General features: G+C 34.2%; 1 protein-coding gene across 1 annotated transcript in view; it reads right to left on the bottom strand.

Moving 5' to 3' along the window:
* Window positions 1–4309: 4309 nt before the first annotated feature.
* Window positions 4310–19753, bottom strand: part of Mid1 (calcium-permeable channel component Mid1) — a 79120-nt gene continuing 63676 nt past the window's right edge. The window contains exons 2-3 of the mRNA XM_089087755.1: window positions 18989–19166; window positions 4310–7696 (exon numbers count right to left, since the gene is read on the bottom strand). Coding sequence (XP_088943881.1) covers window positions 7431–7696; window positions 18989–19166 — 444 coding nt within the window. The 3' untranslated portion in view covers window positions 4310–7430. The remainder of the gene's footprint in view (window positions 7697–18988; window positions 19167–19753) is intronic.

Raw genomic sequence — 19753 nt, 5'->3', positions numbered from 1 at the left:
GGGTGTTTTTTCACAGTTGAAAAAAGTTTGGAAGAATAGGAAAATTAGTCTGCGATCTAAGATTAGAATATTGGAAGCTATAGTGGTGACAGTTGTCAAATATGGTTCTGAAGCATGGGCGATCCGAAAAGCGGATGAAGATTTACTAGATTTTTTTCCAGGGAAATTGTTTAGGGATTGTTCTGTGTACCTGGCTGACCGACCGTATTTCAAACAGTAGGTTGTGCGAAAAATGCTGTTTTATCCCGCTTTCTAGGTCTATAATAAAAGAAAGATTGAGATGGCTTGGGTACGTTCTGAGGATGTAAGATGACAGATTTTCAAAGAATGTCCTTTTTGAGCAACCTTCAAGGGCTAAATGGAAAGCAGGCCATCAGTGGTTGGGGTGGGAAGATGACATAAAGAAAGATTGGAAGGAAATGGGGACCTCCTGGGAGGGTTTAAAGAGGGATGCTTTAAATAGATTGGCATGGGGGAAAGCGTGCGTAACTGTGTTGGCCTCAGGCAGGTTGGTGCTGCAGTGAGTTATTAATAGCAGTATTAGTAGTAGCAGTAGCAGTAGCAGTAATAGCAGTAGTAGTAGTAGTGTCCAAATATTGCCTTTGAATTGAATTGAAGTTATCAAGTATTTTGGGCAATAGGTTGCATAGGTTGCATGAAGACTGGGCTGGGTAATTGTAGACAGAGAAAAGCCAAGACAGATAGTCCAAGTAATTGAGAGGCCAATTTTTAAACGGCTGGGGCACAGGTAAATGGCAGGAGTATGAATGACTCTCTTATTTGACACATACTTGTCAGGTTAGTTTTTGGAAAGGCATGTCTGCCTAGAGTCTTAGGCATGCTTATCAAGAATTTAAAAAACATGTTGAAGAGAATTTAACATGTTTGGACTTAGTTCAACACTCTCCAAAACATTATCTGAAAAGGTCACCTCTATGTTCTTCGTCTTTTTGGAAAGTAAAGGTCAAGATACCCAACTTTCTCATTAACAAATACTTTTGTAAATAATGGACGAATTGCCTATTTTACAGCCCCTGGCTTGAGGGCTGGCGGGATGACACCCCTTGAGATATAATTACTGGATCCTTCAACTATGCTGGAAAAAAATAGCTGTCCCAAAATTTTTATTGGATGTTTTTTGGGAAATGAATGGCATGGCGGGGGGCTGGTTGCCCTTCAACCACTTTTGACTCATAAAAAGGGCCATAGAACTTTCAACTTCAATAAAAACCTTATATACCCTAGGAAATAACTTACAACCCCTGCCTCTGGGCTCTTGGGGGTCTGTTTCAACCCAGGAGGCGTAGTATTTGATCTTTGGACTATTTTGAACCAAATGAATCTCTAAAAATTTCAATGAGATATATTCGTAGAAAAAACAGTGTGGTGGAAGGCCAGTTGTCCTCTAATCACTTTTAACTCTTAAAAAGAGAGCTAGTACTATCAATTTCCCATCAAATAAGCCTCCTCCAAAGTTTATAAGACCACCATTTCCGTAAAAGCCTTATATGCCCACAGGGTACAACTTATAACCCTTGCCCCCAGGCTCTGGTGGCTTTTGTCAACCCTGGAGACATTGTTATATGCTCTCTGGACTATTTTGAACAGAATGTTTATCTAAAAATTTCGATCGGATGCATTTGGCGAAAATAGGTAAGGGGGCTAGTTGCCTTCCGATTACTTTTGACTTTTAAAAATAGCACTAAAATTACCAATATTCAATCGAACGAGTCCCCTCCGAAGTTCATTGGACCATCCCCTTCATAAAACCTAATATATTAACAATGGGCAACTAGCATAACCTATAGCTAATACCCTGGGGGCTCGGGGGGATAAAATCCCTAAAGACTTAATTACTAGACTTTTCAACTATGCTGAACAAAATGGCTATGTCAAAGTTTTGACATGATGTGCTTAGAGAAATGACGAGCGTGGGGGGGGGGGGGTAGCTGGCTGCCCTCCAATCATTTTTGAATCTTGAAAGAGCACTCGAACTTTTTATCTCCAGTCAAATTAGCTCTTTTTGGAGTGCAAGACACCTCCTTCTATATGAAGTGCCTTGGTCAGAAAAAATACAGTGTACCCACATTGCTCTTTTCTTAGGCAGCACTATGCCTATGATGCTACCTATGTAATTGAAGTGTTCCACTTGATCTATCTTTTCGTTGCCGAGCATCACCTTTTCATCCTTACTTATTCCTAGCCTTAGGGTCTTGTCTTCTTAACATTAATTTTCAAACCTAATCTCGCACCCTAAATTCGCAAAACCTCTAAAAGTTCATTGATTTTTCCTAGCACTTTCATCTAGAATGCTTGAATCATCAGCATAATTTAAGTCCAGGAGATTTTTACGTTCCCGGTTTATTCTATGTTCTCCTGATACCTTGGCTGTGCTTCTTCAGACAAAGTCCATAAAAATAATCCACATAAATGAAGATAGAACACAACCCTGCTGAACTATTGATCTAATACAAATCTGCTACTAACCTCATTTTCTACTTTAACCAACCCTTAGATTCAGTAGTAGTAGCCGCTGTAGCAGTAGTAGCACTGGTAGAAGTTGAAGTAGTGGTAGTAGTAGGCTTAGTAGCAGTAGCAGTAATAATGGTAGTAGTTGTAGTATTAGTAGTAGTTCAAAATCCCCCTTGAATGTTCTGAAAGTTTTAGCTTATTCTCTTGGACCATTCCTTGGGTCCAAGACCCAAGGAATAGTCTTGGACCCAAAATGATGCGTTCTTTTGATAACCTGTTTGCAAATAGTTTGTTTCAATTTAGTTCTACTTCCCCCTCAACATTTCCTGAAATTTTCATCTTGATATCCTAAACATTCCTGATATACGCCCTTTTGGCAATCTGCAACCGCAGGGTTCTTTTGATTTAGTTCAACTATCCTTTAATATTCCTTGAAGTTTTCAGCTTCATACCTTAGCCTTAGCAGTTATAGGAGCCATAATAGTTGTGGTAGGAGTGGTAGTGTTAGTAGCTGTATTAGGAGTAGTAGCCGTATTATTAACAGTATTAGTAGTAGTTTGCATGTGTTACTTTTTGGTCAGTAGAACATCCCCGCAATAAGTCCTGGAAGTTTCAAATTAATATGCTTAGCCGCCCCTAAGATATTGCTGATGTACCCTTTTAATAACCAGTATGCACGCAGTTTCTTTTAATTTAATTCAGCTTCTTCCTGAACATTAGCTAAATTTTTACCTCAATATGATCAGTCTTAGTAGTAGTTGCAATAGAAATAATGTTTGCAGTAGAAGTGGTGGTAGTAGTAGTATTAGCAGTAGTAGTAGTTGTAGTAGTATTAGGAGAACTAGGAGTAGTAGTAGCAGTAGTAGTAGTAGTAGTTGTTGTTGTAGTATTAGTAGTAGTTTAGTGCACATATTGCCTTTCGGTTCACTGATCCCACCTTCATCATTCCCAGAAAGTTACGACTGAGATTTGCCTTTTTGACAACCCAAATGTTCATAGTGTGCTTTTAGTTAGTTCAAGGCTCCCTTCTACATTCCCTCAGAGCTTTATCTTAATTTCCTTGGGTTTTTTCCGCAAAAGGTCAAACATTCCCCCCCCCTTTCCAGATAATAAGTACTAAATGTATAAAGTGGGTGAGTTGTATAATTTACAGGCTTTTCCCCAAGGCCTGTGGGGTGTTGTCATCCTGAGACGAAGTTATGGGACCTTTCAATTATGCTGAACAAGATGGTTATATCATAATTTTGATCGATGTCTTTGGGAGAATTGGTGTTTGGTAGGGGGCTTTTGGCACTCCAGTCACTTTTGACTCTTAAAAGGGTACTAGAACTTTCAATTTCCAATCGAATGAGCGCCTTCTAGTTTCTACAACAACTCATTCTATACGACGTACCTTGGTAATCTACCTTGGTAAAAAAATTGTGCCCACTTTACTCTTTACTTAGGCAGTGCTATTGCGTTACCAAATCTGACCATTTTGCCAGGATACATGCTTCTTAATAGAGAAAAAAAGATGACAGACGCAACTGTGGCACTCGGTAATATATATGGTCCAAATACACCAGAGTGTATGTTGTTGAAAGAATACTTCATCTTTGATTTAACCATTTGTAGATATTTTCAAGACCCCCACCCAAAAAAAAAAAAAAATCATGTCACTCATTTCCTAGAACCCCAGTATTATATGATCACGGGTCTTTTTTCTGAGCGACAACGGAATGAATAATAATAAAAATAGTGAAGACATTTATAAGAATAGTGACACATTTAAAATTTGAATCCTATCGTATTATTAAAACCAAGAGTAGACAGGGACCAGAATTCGTTCTTTATTTAATGAACCAAATCTGTAAAAATTTTCATTTTCGTAAAACATCATTAAAATTGTGCAAAATCTATCCCGCAACGAATGGCAAAACACGTAACAATTGGTTCCATACTAGTTTTAACAGTGTATGCACAATAATTTAAAACTAACTCATACTAAACAAAACAAATAAAATGTATCATCACTATTATAAATCTGAGGGAAAGGACCGCAAAATTGCATGATTCTACAACGATTTTATTAGAAAAAAACAAAATACAACCTAATTGGAAGTTTCAAACACGATTTTATGCATTGTGAATCTTAGTATTGAATTTATAGCTATTAGACATTCCAGTCTATGATTTAAAACGAGAAGCACTATGGTACCAGAAGCAAAGAGGCATGTCTAAATTTTGAGTGGAAGCTCAATGATTAATTTTTTTTTTTGTTTCATGAGCTTTCCCACTGTTTTACGAATTTTGCCAATATTTTTACTAATATTTCGATATTATTTATTAAAGATATTTCGTTTAAAATCTTGGAGGCTATTTCTCAAAACTCCCAGCTAGTAACGTGTGTGACTTCTTGCTTGATATGGCCAAAACTTGTAATACAGAAGAATAAAACTATTCTAAGCTTAAACGATTGAAAACCCTAATTATGTGTCTTCATTGTTTATATTTTTGATGGTAAACAAAAAAAACAGCTAATATGAGAATTTTTCTTAAAATGTTATAAATAGAAACATTTCTTTGGTTTTAAATCGAAAGTTTAAGCTTTATTTCACACACCACCACACCGTCACAATGGGTCATCACAGAAAAAAAGGGTTATGTCATAGCCTTTTTGTAGTTATCCTTAACTAAACCTCATAGATCCTTCATTTTTAAACAATTTTCAATAAAATAGACTTTGAACATATGTTTAATATGTTCAAGAAATAAGTAATAAGAGGCAATAGAAAACAGTACGTGAAAAAGGTAAGTCCGCTAGAAAACTCAAAACCAAAATTGTCTTGGCCAATAAAATCAAAAAGTCATTTTGCATCAAAAATAATAATGGCTTGAAATATTATGGAACATTTTATTTTTTGAATTCAAATTATAAAGATGTTTTTTTTTATCCCTTCTAGGTGTTTCATCTATTTGAATCTGTTTGTGTAGATTCTTACAGAATTCTGGCACTACCTTTAGATCCTATATCAATGGAATAGTCCTGTCGTAATAGCGTAAACTAGCAGTGTATGTAGCCTACACGTTAAAAAAACAAGACAAATTTTAGGAGTTTTTTTCAAACTTTTTCAAATTTACTTTTTTTCCGTACTTTATAGTTCAAGTAGTTTATAAATAAAAACACTTCGAAATTTTTTTAAAAAGGCTTTGAAATGGTGTTTGGAGGAAGATTGGCAATTCAAACCAATGAAAAAAGTAGAGCCAAACTTTGAAATTCCTCTTATGGAAAGGGCTCAATGACCCTCGATGCATTCAATGAGGTTTTTCACTGTTTCAGTCTGTTGTAAAACCCAGCAGTGACAAAATGGTTGTGGGTAATGGTGGATGATTCTAGTGGCAAAAGTTTAGTGTTCAGTCAAACTTTTAAAGTGTTCTGTTTTTCTTATAAGTCAAAAGGCACTAGTGAATAATAGTTTTATGAACAATATCCTTATTGGTCAGCCTTGGCAAATCTCAAATTACTTGATCTCTTGAAATCTAGTTTGTTATGCTGGATGAACTTATAGCAATTGGAAGGAATAACACTGATCGTGCTAGTGAAATTCCACTAGAGGACTTACATCTAAGAAATAACACTGACCGTGCTAGTGAAATTCGGCTAGAGGACTCACACTTAATGGAAGGACCTTATAGAAAAATATCTTCAAATGAAATTAAAATATGAATTGGACGGACCTGTAGAAACAAACTGCAAAAAACGGCAGTCTAATCAGGTGGTTTATGTCTTCTGAAATAAGGTTCAATTTCTAATCCACTTCGACTAGTATCAATGGACCTGCACTTAACATTTGTTATCAAGGCACCTTAAAGGACATTGTTCTTGGTTAAACTAAGTCGTATAATTGGTTGTGTGTCATTAACAGATATACATCAGAGATATACATATACATTACTTTTATAAATCATCTTGTGTTTTCACTCGATGTAGAAGCTTCAGCTTTGACAAAAAGCAGCAAGTAATGTGTTGTACCGTATGCGTTATGGCGTGCATAACGTTGTAGTATAAGGTTGCAACGTTTGCAGTCACTAATCTTGGAACATAATAGATGAGAATACTTTTACTAAGTATTTTTTTTGCATATTATATATTATATTGTTATGTAAATGATTGCTGTTTGATATTGCAGTCACATATTTTTGATTCTCGTCCGATTTTCTGTCATAATATTATTTCTAGCTTTTTAATTCTTTACATTTTCTCTTTTGTGGCATTCCAAAATTTCATCAATGTGTAGGCCTACATTGTCCCCAGTTTAAAGCTAAAAGGATAGTCAAGAAATGCTTCTTAGGAGTCTAGGGAAAAATTCCTTAAGAAACAAAGTGACTACAATCAACCTCAAGTGTTCAGCCATGGATTGCAACTTTTGACATAAAAAAAGTGTCAGTTCGAGCTTTTTAGTCTGATAATAATGTATAGAATGATGTAACTAGAAACCTTGAGTTATTAACATACTTTTATTGAACCGATCTAATATGTAGGAAAGCAGCCTTCAACGTTTTTTTTTGTTTTGTAAGGATGATGGGTGTAAAATTTCAGAGAATTGACGATTTTTGAATTCTCCAAAGAAAAATTTTAAATGTGGTCAATTGTATTGGCAAAGTGTCGATATTACTTAAAATAGTTTTTTTCTACAAAAGATGACATATTGGTACTTATATTTCTTATACAGCCTAAACACGAGTTAGAATTAACCTTTAAATTTTATTAGAACTATTATTCATGTTTGCATATACCCTGCTGCTTTTCAGAATACTAAATGTACGTATTATATTTCAAATAGCTTAGAGAAGCATGCAATCTTATATTTCACAATAAACGCAACAAATCCTTTCAATTTGAAGAATAAAAATTGTACAATATTGGAGTACCTTGTACTTTGCTAACGAAATACTCTTTTCGAAAATCATTTCAATCCCTAATAACGATGAAGGATTAGAATTAACATGACTAAAGGATAAAAAACACAATAATTTCTAGAGGATAACGATTTGGCTGATGAATCAATGGGAAGACAAGTTGAATTAGAAATTTCACTACATTCTTTTGTGTCAAAGCTTCGGCAAAAGATAGGCGAAGTATTTGGCTCAAAAGTATAATCCAAAGTGCATGGCCTGTAACATGTTCCACCAGCTGAATAAGATGATGACACCGCTTGTGAGGATGTTTCAAGTACATCATTGTCTGAAATAGTAAAAACATATATAAAAATAAGAGCACAGAAACTTTAAATAGTAGCCGATGAAATATTGACGGAGTGATCAAAACTATCTGAGGCAAGGCTCTGGTGCTGGCTGTTATACCTGTAATGGATTATTTCTTATTCTTTTGTACCTACACCCAGCCACTTTGTATAGAAGGGGTGGTTATTAAGACTTCAAAAAGGTCTGCTTTGCTTGAAAACTGAATTCTCTAGTGCCGTTTTTAAGAGTTAAGAGTGATCGGAGGGCAACCGGCCAGCGTCCTACGTCTAATAACTTAAGAATGTTGTTTTTTCCGAATAATCAAAAGGCCCAATAATTTTACCTCAGGGGATGCCTTGACCCAGACAGGCCCTAGGCCTGGAACTTCAAGTAAATTAGAATTACCTATCCCTCAAACTTAGGTCTGAACATACATGAAGAATATCAAGACAATAATTCCAATCCCAACCAAAATAATAGCAAATACGTAGAGGACTGCTATTTTTGGACCCGTGCAGTTTTAATCTATAATCCGAACCAAAGGGGGAACTTTAGATAGAGTAACAAGTACTGATGCATCCTATATCGTACAGGCAGAATTCCAGATCAAGATGAAGCTTTCATCTTGATTTACAATCTCGAACAGAGGGAGAACTTTAGATAGATCAGATGAAGTTTCCAGAATTCCAGATCAAGATGAAGTTTTTGCTCAAGAGGAGGATTTTGAATTACATTTGAATTAACTTGTGCAATTTGTTGACTGCTTAAGAAATCCCTTAGAAAATTTGAAATTCAGGATGACAAAAAAACAATTTTACGTGTTCAATTGCCAACTAGGAGAGTTTTTACTTCAAAAGGGGAAGAAGATTCCGCTACTATCCCCTACGTTTGTTTAGAGGGAAGAAACTCAGAAAATCATTGACAGATACATAGTAAAAATAAATCAGAATGGGGAAAAATATTAAGAAATTATATTTGGAACCTAATCAATACCTAAGTACAGTTTCTTTAAGGTAAAACATCAAAGTGAAAATCCCCACAAAATTATAATAACTATCGAACGAAGTATTCATAAGAGCTAAAACAACATTAAAACCTAAGAGCTTGCTATTTCAACTATTTAATAATATAATACTACTATTAAATATAATAATATTTAATTAATAATATAACACACTATTTACCACGGTCTCCAAAAATTTGGATCTAATGTTCTTGATAAATACATGCTTTTTTTTCAGGAAGATTATATAAAATAAAAATTTCGGCTGGTGCATCGAATCCTTCTATATCCATGAAGACTATGAGCGAAGATTGTTGGGATCAGTTTAGATTCGACCTTTACGAAAGAGGATAGTTAATTTTTAAATATACATTGGCAAAATCTACTTGCTGACCCACCCTTCCTCCTGCTTTTTTACCACCCCTACAGTTTTCAAGCTGAAATCCAAAGAAAGTTTTGTTACCGGGTCGACAGTCAGAAGAAAAATGAAGAAAAGGAAATGGAGTGACTACTGTACTGAACTTTTCACATGAGGCCCCATTTCAATGCATGATATTATCAAGGGGTTATCAAGGGGCAGCAAAAGGAGCAAGTTCTCGCTTCTTTAAGAAAGATATTACCGTTGACAAGTTTTAAAATGCAATTCTTAGAGGTAAAATCATAAGAAGCAAAGTAAATATGATCAGAACAAAGCTACTTTATCACTTATTTTTATTATAGCGGAAAATTCAAAATTCAAGGTTTTGTCATTTTCACAGTTCAGTTTCACAAGAAATTTTTAAATTAACTTATGTTGTTATGTCTGCTTTCTTAATCTCATGCCAGCAGACGGAAGAATATTTAAATTCACTTTAGAAGCTGAAATTAGGAACATTGTCCACTATCAAGAAGCATTGAAAAGCACTAAGTCTGATCTGGTGAGGCTATTCACAAGAAAATAAAGCACAAGAAATCTGTTTTTTTTTTTTTTAATTAAAAAAAAAGCACGTAGAAGTAGCAATTTACTTTAAATAAGTTCTTAAACAGCTTTCTATGATGTTTTAGTGCCCCGCTAGTGGTGAAGAAGGAAAAAAAAATCAAGAAAAGAGGACACGTCACTACTATCCATCCAAAAAATGTGATTTTCCTCGTTGTTCAAGCCATAGAAATTGAGTTCCCTCTATAGTGTTTTCTGCCATAGCAATACTAATGATGTAATTTTTGTTTATATCCGACACCATTTATGAGGGTTTTAATGATGTTTTTCCATTATTCCCATACATTTGTTGTGGATTTAAAATTTTACTATCAAGACAAATTTATAGCTACCACCACTGAACCAGTTAGAAATTACACATTTTTCTCACATGCCATTTTTTTTCAAACCCGTTTTTAATTTTGGGTTAAAAATGGATGAGCCGTGGTTTGCCGTTTACAGCAGCAATAATAATATAATTCGCTGCAGCAATAATAAATGTGTTTTTGTGCAAAATAATATTAGAAAAAGTATCAAAAAGATGGATTGAATGGTGATAGAACTTCAAGTTCTTGGTTATCTTGTTGTTGGCAAATTTTAAGAACGTGATAAGCAATCGATTGGAAAATGCAAAACGAATTGGGCAAACACTATTTAACAGGACATGCTATTCTAATGGTTAATGCCTATTGTTGTTGCTCTAGCATCATACGCTTGAATCCTGGGTAAGATGATTTTTGGAATAGGTTTTCTGTGTCTAGAACTACACTAGCGGCGAAGAAAAAACGAAGAAGAAGAAGGGAAAAAAGTAGAGACTTCACTGCTTTTATGGAAAAAAAAATCCTTTCTGTTCATATTGGGGGACTGTGATTATCCTGTATCAGGTTTTTGACCCTGTGACTTTGACTGTGCAATTGTCGTTTCTAACGATCAGTTCTCCAAAAATGCATAAGGCCAAGAAATAAAAACAATGAAAGTATACTTTTTTATGAGAAATTCAAAATCTTTGCAGCATTACTGCAAGTATATTAGACGATTTAGAGATATTAAGGGACAAACATATTAGGGGATTTTATTACCCAGGTTGGTCTACTTATAACTAGTTATAACCAATACGATCTTCAATCATAACATAACTCATAAAATAGCATAATAATTGAATGATGGTAAGTAGGTCAATCTTATTGATAATGCTGATTTGGCTGCAGCAGTAGCTTCAACCTAGTAAGACACGATCACGTCTTGTAGTAAAAAATAGATCAAAACTCCTAAAATGGTTGTCAGATCGAAACACAAAGTTCCCCTTTTGAACCACCTTGTCCCAACACCATAAGGGAAACTTACACTCCCCAGTTTGAACAGCAAGGAAAATCCATTGGCTTGAAACAAAAAAAAAAGGCTGCAACCATAATATTATGCTTTGAAAGCATCCTTTTTTCTCCGCTGCTAGTGGGGTGCTAGAACATCATAGAGAGCTGTTTAATGCCTCATTTAAAAGAAAATTGATACATCTAGTGCCTTTTGCAATTTAAAAAAAAAAATTTTGAATTAAAAGGAATTTTATAGAAAAAAGGCATTTTTGTATAGTACGGGATGACGAATCCGGCTTGCAGCGGTAGCTAGGAAACTACTAAGAGACGATCACGTCCCTTAGTAAAAACTTTTATGGTAAAGAACAAACTCTAGCTCTTAGTCACTGAAATATAAGACTAAAATGCAATTTTGGACCAAGACTAAATCGTCATATGTATGATTATACAAAACAATTATATTTTGTCACGATAATATAATACTTTGAAGACTCATCGATATCTTACCAATGTAAAATCGTCTTGCATACGAAGAAGCAATTTTTTTTTCAGAAAAAGATTCAATTTTTTTAATTATGAAAAGCACACAGATACAGTTATATAAAATGCATAATTTTCAGCATTATAAAAAACACGTATGCACGTAGTAAGATAATTTTATATTAAAAAAGGAACTCTAGCACATAATAACTGAAATTTGAAATTAAGCATAATTTTTGCCAAAAACTAAATCATCATATTCATGACGGTACCACGTACTTATCTTTTGACAAGATAATATAGCACAAGTATTTTTTTAAAAGTTGCCTCTCTGGGATATGGTTCCATGTTTGACTGATTTCGCTATCTGATTCTCCGTTGTTCGTTTTTAATTATTCCATAACTATTCCAATTAAAAGCCAAAAAGCTTTTTCCTACTTTTCCTACTTTTTGATATTATAGCAACACAACAAACTATAACTTATAACGCAAGCATCTTCTGAAAAGTTGCTTCTCTGGGATATAGTGCCATGTTTGACTGAATTTACTATTTGATTATCCGTGGTTCATCTTTTAGTATTCCAACTAAAAAAAAGCTATTGGCTTTTTCCTGTATGTGTTTCGTGGTTTTATATAAGGAATGACTTCACACAGTTACGGTGAAAAATAGATATTATAAACGATACGATCATCCTGCGGAGGAAATTACTTAATTTATTCTCTTCAAATGTGCTCATGAACATGACGTTTCTCGTATGAATAGTCTTTCCGAAATTTGAGGATCTAAACAAATTTTATAAAACTAGTGGCCTATCTAAATAGTTAATTCAGGCCTGAAAACTACAGGTTGTTAATTTTCCAAGAAAAATATGGAGGCATTTCCGAGAAAAAATCAGAAATACATAAATAAAAAAATACACAGTAATTGTTCGTTTAAAGGGAGTAAGTACCGGGAAACCAGCGGTGGAGCAACTAATTTCCGGCACGGCTATTCGACCGGCTTGTGCATATTGATTTTCATTGTCACTTGTCTTCTAGCCGCAGACATTGTGAACTTCTTTCTTGGTATCATAGCGCCGTCATAGGTTCGATACAACCACCCTGGGAAAATACAAACCTCCCTGCGACCATTTTTATGCCCAGAAATGTTAATATGCCAGTTTCAAGAAAAAAAATTATATAACCGATTATAACCGATAACACATATATACACAATTATTCCTATTTTAATTAGTTTGAAAAATACAAAATATTCTAACAATAAGATGCTTTGTTACCAGTTGTCAATGTTTCCTTCAACAGAGCATTATATGTTCTTCGTATATTTTCATTTGGTAGCAGAACTTGTAAGCTATGTTTTCTTTTAATAACAGAAAATGCCACTTCCAGCATACCATGATTAAAAACAGGAGTACAAAGTTTGACACTAAGAAATTTTGGCCTTAAGATTTATGTATTGTCATTGCAAATGTAGGTCGAAGTGGAAATGGCATATTGGAATTTAAAAAAAACTGCCTGAAACCCCTAAAAATTCCGTCGAATACAATCAAAAATGCCCCATTAAATTTCCCTCTGCCGAAAACAGTGACAGAAAACTTGGAGTCCTCTGACTTTTGGCTGTAGTATCCATGCAGTCTTTTTTTTTAATTTCGTTTTTAATTCATTTGATCCTCGCTGTCACAAGTTTTCTAAACGCAAATGTCCTTTTCTTTATTTTTTTTTTCGAAGCGTCGCTTATCTTCTAACCGCACATATCTTTCTTCTTCATTTTGAATTTCATTACTTTTGACATTTTTTCAATGGCCTTTACTTTAGAAGCTCGGATATGTCTAGTCTCATTTGATGGTCCAGGCTTTTCATTTTCACTCATTGTAAATTTACGTTACGTTGTTCGGGTCGTCCTCTTAGTCTTATCATGTTTGATAGTTCAGGTGGTAAGCCAAAAAATCATGTAAAATAGAAATAAGATAAATAATAAAATGTAGATCATGACAATACATCCTTTAAGAAAAGGAAGCAATAAAATGGTGTAAAAGGTGCAAAATTAGAAAGGAATACCGTAGATCTTGACAGTGCAACGGCTAAGAAATGTAAGCAAGAAAATGATTTAAAAAAAAGAAATAGAAATAGCATAGATCCTGCGATTACAACGTCAAAAGAAAGCAAGCAAGAAAATTATGCAGAAGGTACAAAAAGAAAAAGAATTGGCATAGATTATGACACTGCAACGTCAAAGGAATATAAGTAAGAAAGTGATGTAAAAGTTATGCAACGTCAAAAAAATATAACCAAGAAAATTATGTAAAGGGTACAAAGAAAGAGATATAACATAAATCATGAAAATACAATGTCGACAGAATGTAAGTAAGAAAATGATGAAAAAGGAACAAAAAGAAAAAGGATAACATAGAAAATGATGCGAAAGGCACAAAAAGAAACAGGAATAACAAAGATCATGACAATGCGACGTCGGAGAAATGTAAGTAAGAAAATGATGTGAAAGATACAAACAGAAAGAGAAATAACATAGATTATGAAAATGTAACATCAAAAAATGTAAGCAAGAAAATGATGCAAAGGTAGGTCATGAGAAGATCTACCAAAAGATAAATCTACGGAATTAAAGGATGAATCTACAGAACCAAAAGATGAATCTACGGAACCAAATGATGAATCTAAAGAACCAAAGGATGAACCTATAGAAGCAAAGGATGAAAATATTGAGCCAGAGGATGAATCTATGGAACCAAGGGATGAATCTACGGAACCAAAGGATGAATCTAAAGAACCAAAGGATGAATCTAAGGAACCAACGGGTGTTGTAAATAGAAGACGAGTGAGATTGATGCGAGATATTAGGATGCAAGATCCCGTTTTATAGTTATGAGGCTAGTAAATAAGGAAATCAAATATAAAATAAATGCAGTAAAATAAATGCAAAATTTGTCTATTGCCTCACAAGAGAATGAAAATCATCGTAGTTTATAGTTCTGGAAATTAGGTCATTAAGGATGACAACCCCTTTCCCCACTGCCCTCAGGACATGGGTTGTAAGTTATTCCCTGGGGGCATATAAGTTTTTATAGAAAGCTTCGTCATAAAAACTTCAAAAAGGGCTCATTCAATTGGAAATTGAAAGGGCTACTGCCATTTTTAAAAGTAGAAAGTGATTGGAGGGGAGCTAACCCTCCTCTCACACCCAAAATTTCCCCAAACTTGTCCAATCAAAATTTTGAGATAGTCATTTTTTTCAACGTAGTTGAAAGTTTAGAAAATTAGGTCTTTGAGGATGACAAGACCCCCCCCCCCTAGAGCCCTCAGGGTAAGGGTTATAAGCTAGGCCCTTTGGGCATATAAGGTTTTTTTTATAGAAAGCGGTATTGCAGAAACTTCAAAAGGGGCTCATTCGATTGGAAATTAAAAGGGCTAGTGCCTTTTTAATAGTCGAAGATTATTGAAGGGTACCTAACTCCCCTCTTACGCCCACTATTTCCCCAAACACATCCAATCAAAATTTTGAGATAGCCATTTTATTCAACGTAGTTTAAATTTATTGAAATTAGGTCTTTGAGGATGGCAATCCCCCCACAGCCCTCTGGGCAAAGGTTGTAAGTTATGCCCTGAGGGCATATAAGGTTTTTTATAGAAAGCGTTATCGCAGAAACTTCAAAAAGGGTTCATTCAATTGGAAATTGAGATGGCTAGTGCCCTTATTAATAGTCAAAAGCGACCAAAAGAAGAGGCTGAATCTTTTTCCTTGAAAAAGACTATGTCAATTTAAAACGAACAGAAATTAATTTAAAAAAATTTTTCACAAAATAATTTTTTCAAAAAAAGTAAAGAACTCTATTAGACCAAATAATCTACCAAGCATACAACTAGCACAAATTAGTATCAATAAATAAATGAAACCCAAAACAAACAGAAATTAAAATAAATAACAGAGTCAAACTCAAAACGACCTGAAATTAATATGAGTTGGGCTCTAAACCTCTATGCTTTCTGAAAGCCAGAATATAATTTGTAATTTACAGAAAAAATTCTTTTAAATGTTTTCATTGTTATAACTTTAAGAAATCGAAAATTAGCTAAGATCTTAAGAAACAAATATCAGCACATGTATATTAAAATGACAATGCACATTTTTTTCAGTAGGCCTAAATTCATTTGAATTTTTTCAGTGAGGTACAGATTATATTCTGGTTTTTAGAAAGCATAGGGGTTTAATACCATACTCATAATAATTTATGCTCGTTTTGAGTTTGAATCTGTTATTTATTTTACTTTCTGTTTGTTTTGGGTTTAATTTATTTATTGTTACTGATTTGTGGCGCGTGTATGCTTGGTAGATTATTTGGTTCTGTTTTGTTCTTTTTCGGTTTAATGGAGTTCTTTGTTTTTTGAAAAACTTATTTTGTGGAAAAAGTTTTTTTTAGTTTATCTTATAAAAAATATGATTCTATGAAGGATAAACTAGAAGGAGTAATTGAATTCCCTCAAAAATTCCTTAATTCACTTGAGACTGCAGATTCACCACCCGTGACTTAAAAATAAAGGAAAATACAATAGTTATGCTTTTGTGTATCTTAGATATTTCAGAGGGTGTGCGTAATGGAATTCACCTTATTGTACTAAATTATGTAACAAAATAATTAAGGCAAGTATAATTACTTGAGAAAACATTTCTTGAGTTACGTTCGACTCCAGTAAAGGTTAACCTCAATGTACGGTTCAATGACATCAATGTCCACTTCGACCAGCATTGGTAATGACAATACATAAATCGTAAGGGTAAACTTTTGAATTTAGTGGCGTCAACCTCCGTACATAATTGTATATATATATATAATATATATATATATATATATAATAATAATAATAATAATAATAATAATAATAATATATATATATATATATATATATATATATATATATATATATATATATATATATATATATATATATATATATATGTATTTATTTATGTATTTTTTCTTAAAAATGGCTCCGTATTTTTTTTTTTCTGAAAATTGGGATACTGGTATTTTCTGGCCTAAGAAAACGATCTATACAGGTCACGGGTTCGAAAAAATTCGTTTACAAAAAAAATATTTCGAAAAAAAAGAGCATACATGCGTCATATTTGTCTCAATAGTGGCTGCATCGTTTCTAGTGACTACGATGCAGGCAAAATTATACAAGAAACATACCTAAGAAAAAAAATACCAAGCATAATGATTGCTTTTGCAAAATTCATTTTCAGCAATTTCAGAAAATGAATAACCTAGACCAGAAGTACAACGAATTAAAAAATGAAAGTGAAGAACAAAAAAAATATGTGGTTAAAATATATGTCACGGCGAGAACAAAGAAATATGTAGTTAGAAGATAAGCGGTAGTGAGAATTACAAGTGATAAGAAGAAAGAAATTTTACGTCAGAAGAACAACGCCATCGCAATTTTCAACGCCAACAACCTTTAATATGCGGCGGAAAACTCAGTGCAAGCCTACTAAGATTCCATTAACTATGCAAATGTTAATTACAAGTCATTGGGACCCTTCAACGTTATATGCATTCCCTGTGGAGCCTTCCATTTTCCCGAGTAAAGTGTAACAAACAAAGGTGATTCATTTGGAGGTTGCTACCTGCAACGAGAATCAGTGTATACAAACCTGCCACATGCCGATTCACGGGGCCCGGCCTAAAAATAAACTACATAGTTTTGTTTTCTCAAGACTAGCATATTGACATTTCTGGACACAAAAACTATCTAAAAAGACGACAAATTTATGGAAGAATTTATATTTTTCCCAGGGTGGTTGCATCAAACCTATAGTGACGCCATAACATCAAGAAGACGCCCACGTTGGCTAAGGTTAGAAGACAAGCGACAATGAGAAAAAATATATACAAGCCTCCCGCGTAGTCGTGCCGGGGACCGACCTCAAATTCGGGTAAATAGTTGTTGTTGTTCTTTTTTTTTTCAACTGGCATATTGACATTTCTGGCCACATAAACGATCTAAATAGGTCACAACTTAAAGGAAGAACTTTTATTTTGCCCAGGATGGTTGTATTGAACCTATGTTGACACCATGGCATCAAGAACAGGTTGTGGTTAGAAGTTATTTTTTCTTAAAACTGGCGTAGTGATATTTCTGGCCACAAAAACTTGATAAATCACAACTGTAAGGAAGAATTTGTATTTTTCCTAGGGTAGTTGTATCGAACCTATAATGACGCTATGACATAGAGAAGAGCCTCACATTGTCTGCGGTTAGATATCAAGCGACAGTGAGAATCTATTTATACATATACAAGCCTGCCACGTAGTCGTGGCGAGGTCCGGCCCATGACTTCCAAAAATGTTGATATTCTCTGCAGTTAGAAGACAAGTGACAAGGAGAATCAATATATAAAAGGCTGCCGCGTAGTTGTACTGGGGCTTGGCCTCGAAATCGGCTACATATTTTTATTCTTGTCTTTTACACTGCACATTGAAATTTCTTGCCACAAACGATTTAAATAGGTTACAACTTTAAGGGAGATCTTTGTAATCTTGTTGTTATGCGCCTAAAAAATTGCAGCAACCCCCACTTTTATGTGGCAAAATGTTTTTTTGCTGCTTAAAAGTTGCACCGGGACTTCTAATTTTATGTATGATCCTTTTCTCGATATTTTAAGGTTATTGGTAACTAGTGGCCCACGAACTGTTTGTTTTGTGAGACCCACATTGCCTTTTTCTAATCCATAGCAATATATTCACTAAAAAAAAGTTTTTACCTCTGGGAAGCTGAGAGAGCAGTTGTAATCCAACTCAAGGTGAATTTTCATCCTTTTGATTTTGAAACTGCTTGTGTCTCGAGTTAAATTATGCCTGTGTTGGTACATACTGCCCATCGAACTAGGATCGGCTTAAGCGTAGACTTTTCCGAGTTTCATTGACAACAGAAGTTGATTGTTTTTTAGTTTTTTTCTTTTTAGTATGAACAGTGTCCTTCAACTCGTCTCAGACATGATTATAAGCATACACTAGAAAACATGGCATGTTTCTACATGGAAATTTGGGCTATAATTCCCACCTCCCTAGTTTAGATCTTGCCCCTCTTTTTATAATTTAATTTAAATAAACGAATTACCAAACTCTAGGCCGGATTAACTACTTGATCACATACAAATTACGAATTGTACGCATTGATAGCCTGTACAATAGACTACAACATAGAGACAAATAATGCTCTTGGGGTATTGGTCTTTATTTCTCTGAAATCCTTGGCTACCGTGGTGGGAACCCGAAAAATGTTATAAAACCGCTACTCGACAGACAAACACTTAGACCTAGACAACATTAAAATCTCCCGTCCTGGTTATCATCAATTTCTGAGTAGCCATGTCTTTATTGAATTTTTCTTACTCGTATTCTTCAAGCAATTGAAAAAGGGAAAAACAGCAATTGACAAAGGGAAAAAACTAGCCAAAGTCAACCAAGGGGCACCAATTTAATTTAAAAGTACGGAATTTTGCAATATAAAAAAATAGCTTACCGATGCACATATAAGAGGGTTCTCCTGCGTACTGACTCCCGGGACCTGTTTTGTCTGCTGGTAAAAAATATGGACAAAGGCGTTCTACCTGATGACAAAACGATCTACAAGGCTTTACCGAAACCGCATCAGCCCAGTACGGTAAAAACATTGAGCAGGTCCATAGACGATATGCAGCCTAAAAGTAAATATGTCAATTTAATCAAGCAGCCTGAAAAGACTAAATTTCGCCACTGTATTTTCTGGGGGGGGGGGCTTATATTTTTAAGTGAGTTGAATAACGATAATAGTTTATTGTTACCTTATGCTGTTAAATTACCAAAATGTGTTAGAGGAATATGAATAGAGAAAGAAAGAAGAAAAAAAAAGCAAAATAGAACAAACAAGCGAAAAGGAAAAAAGAACCAAATAATTATCGACTATGTGGTAAAGTGACAAACATATTTAACGAAGAAAAAAAACAACTATAAACTTAAATCATTATTAAGACACAGGAACTATTAGTCTATCCCATCGTATGCAATAGATGGTTAAGCGGAAAATCTTCTAGTGTATTATTGAACCAGTCTTCAAATTGAACCAACAGTTACTCCGTCTTCTTTTACATATATTGTGATACGTTTTTTTTTCTTTTTTTTTTTTTTTTTTTTTTTTTTTGGAAATTTGTGAATCTCTGAACCATAGAAGGATTCCAATAAAATACTTACCATACATGTAAAATTTGACTTTTTTTCAGTTACACAGAAGAAATTCCAAAACGGAATT

This window comes from Artemia sp. Qi Xiang Cuo, chromosome 1 (genome assembly GCF_049724085.1).
Source record: "Artemia sp. Qi Xiang Cuo chromosome 1, ASM4972408v1, whole genome shotgun sequence".
In the NCBI taxonomy this organism is placed as follows: domain Eukaryota; kingdom Metazoa; phylum Arthropoda; class Branchiopoda; order Anostraca; family Artemiidae; genus Artemia; species Artemia sp. Qi Xiang Cuo.
This window is presented reverse-complemented; position numbering and strand designations above follow the sequence as displayed.